The sequence below is a fragment of the Halyomorpha halys genome, unplaced genomic scaffold (genome assembly GCF_000696795.3).
Source record: "Halyomorpha halys isolate HHAL.00 unplaced genomic scaffold, Hhal_1.1 Scaffold35.1, whole genome shotgun sequence".
In the NCBI taxonomy this organism is placed as follows: Eukaryota; Metazoa; Arthropoda; class Insecta; order Hemiptera; family Pentatomidae; genus Halyomorpha; species Halyomorpha halys.
Genome location: NW_027106137.1, coordinates 289147 through 291451, shown reverse-complemented (window position 1 = coordinate 291451; position 2305 = coordinate 289147). Strand labels below are relative to the sequence as shown.

The following is a 2305-nucleotide window of genomic DNA, read 5'->3' as shown; positions in this document are numbered from 1 at the left end:
ATATGATCTCACTCAATCGGACTGCTCTGCCGGGATTATGAATTCCTCAAAACTCCTACTCTCCTATTACAATATAAAATATTTCCTGTCAAAACGGAGCTGTTTCTTCTCCCTTACCATTTCTGTTTCATTTCACATCAGGAAATTAATTTATTCCCGTCCATATATATATATATATATATATATATATATGTAGTTTGTTTGTTAGTATTTAAAGAATTAAGAGTAACTTCATTATGATTTCACATTTTTATTATTATTTGTTAATTGTGCTAGTATAGCTTTAAAGCGTACTTATTATTTCTAAAATATTATTCTAAAAGGCCATCTGCCAGAATAAATAAAGCGTATATAATTAGTTCATCACTGCATTAAAAATATGAAATAAGCAATTTCTGGTATGTCCTGCTCAACAATACTTTAAATAGACAGTTATATGACAAGTTCCTGAAAATATAAAAAAAAATTCAACTACTCAGATACATGCTCACGATTCCTACAGAAATTACTTGAAAACGTCTTTAATGACTTAAACAACTACAAAATATAATTTATGAATCCCAAACTAAATGTTTTAAAACTTTTAATCATTATTTAAAGTTCGGTAACCAGTAACCTTTCCTTAATTTTCGTAGTTGCACTTCCTGAATAGGTTTTCGAACCGAACGAAGACCGATCATAAAACTGAAATATTAGGACCATCTCATCATTTAGTACGTGTGTTCGTCATCTAATATTGTACAAACTTGGTTTTTTTCATTAAACTTTATTCTGTTAAAGCTGAGCTTGTTGTTCATTGCACTCCCAAATACTCACAATTGCGTATATTTGTTTCCTTTGCAGGGCTTTAAGGTTAGCTGTCCATTCAAGATTCTTAAATCTTTTAACCTACAGGGTTGAAGGAGGAGCTGAAGCTTGAAAATAAGCATGCAATAGATTAAATAAGAGTAATACTGAAGTTGTATATTTACCTCGCCAGGTTTGGAGGAGCCCAGGCGATCTGCGACCCCGACTCTGCCGCTGCGTCCTCCATCAATCTACAAACCGCCCCCTGTCAACACCAACCACCACCATCAGCAGTTAACCATCACCCAACATTACCCTTGTTATTACTACTCTGAGTGGAATAGAAGGGATTAATTAAAAATATATTAAAATAAATAACAGTGAAAATAAAATAGTTACTATTTGTGCACCTTACGCAATCCCCATCAAAGCTGCTATAACTAGTTGTTGAAACAGCATAAAATCAATAAAATGGTAAATTAAAATCCTGCTAGGGGCGTTATTATACAACAATTCAAACTGTTACGTTGGCATTTATTATATTTATAATGACCATCCCACACCACACCTCCTATATTCACTACATCCACTGGATTTATCATTCTTCAGGGCATATATTCAATCGTATAGTTTTGATTTCCTTCCATATTTTCTCGTACCGGTTGATCCTCTTCAAGGGAACAAATACAGAAATAATTAAAATTATTTGTTTCTCTTGTTTTTTGTTTATAATAATAAGTATTTGGGTAAAAATAAATTTCATCTATATCGATTTTATAAATAATGTACATAATTACTATTTTTACTTAGTCAAATAAAATTTACTATCAATTTTTGCTCTAGATCGGTTCAATAAGAAATAAGAAACAAGAACAGTTTTTTTCAAGAAAAAAGAATAATTATAAAAATTATCCTGGCCCAACATTGTTACCCTCACCTTCGGCGGACCCAGTCTGCTCTCTTCTGTGTCTCAGTGCCAAGAATTAGGTTAATAATATATGGAAGGATAATCATCTCGTATAGTTTAACTCCTAACTTTCCTCGAATGTAGGAAAATGGATAATTAATGAGGGAAACAAATAATTATGGAACTGAGAAATACAAAGGGTCATCCTTAACCTTGCTTTTAGAATTTTAATTAAATTTACTAAATATATCATAACTGTATAAATATCAAGATTCAAAAATTAAATTGATTTTCTTTTAATCATTTAGCAAAAAAAAAATGTGACAGTCTTGGGATTGGCCGAAAGAAGTGAAACTTCTGAAAATGAAAAATGTATGAAAATTGTATTAATAAAGATCATGCGTTCCCCCTTATAGCATAAGGCAGGAAATTTTAGCCCCAGAATAATATTAATAATTAGAATAGAACAGCCATTTCTTAAGTCAATTCCAGCAGGAAATTTTTAATTTTGTAATAGGAGAGTAGGAGGATATGATCTCACTCAATCGGACTGCTCTGCCGGGATTATGAATTCCTCAAAACTCCTACTCTCCTATTACAATATAAAATATT

The 2305-nt window shown here is 31.5% G+C and overlaps 1 protein-coding gene across 5 annotated transcripts in view; it reads right to left on the bottom strand.

Annotated features, from left to right (window-relative positions):
• LOC106686360 (uncharacterized) overlaps positions 1-2305 on the bottom strand; it is a 553455-nt gene that overhangs the window by 310903 nt on the left and 240247 nt on the right. For 2 of the 5 annotated variants that reach the window (XM_067053694.1, XM_067053698.1), the window contains exon 4: positions 972-1051. The exons of the other annotated variants lie outside the window; for them this stretch is intronic. In XM_067053694.1, coding sequence (XP_066909795.1) covers positions 972-1033 — 62 coding nt within the window. In that variant the 5' untranslated portion in view covers positions 1034-1051. The remainder of the gene's footprint in view (positions 1-971; positions 1052-2305) is intronic. 5 annotated transcript variants of the gene reach the window in all.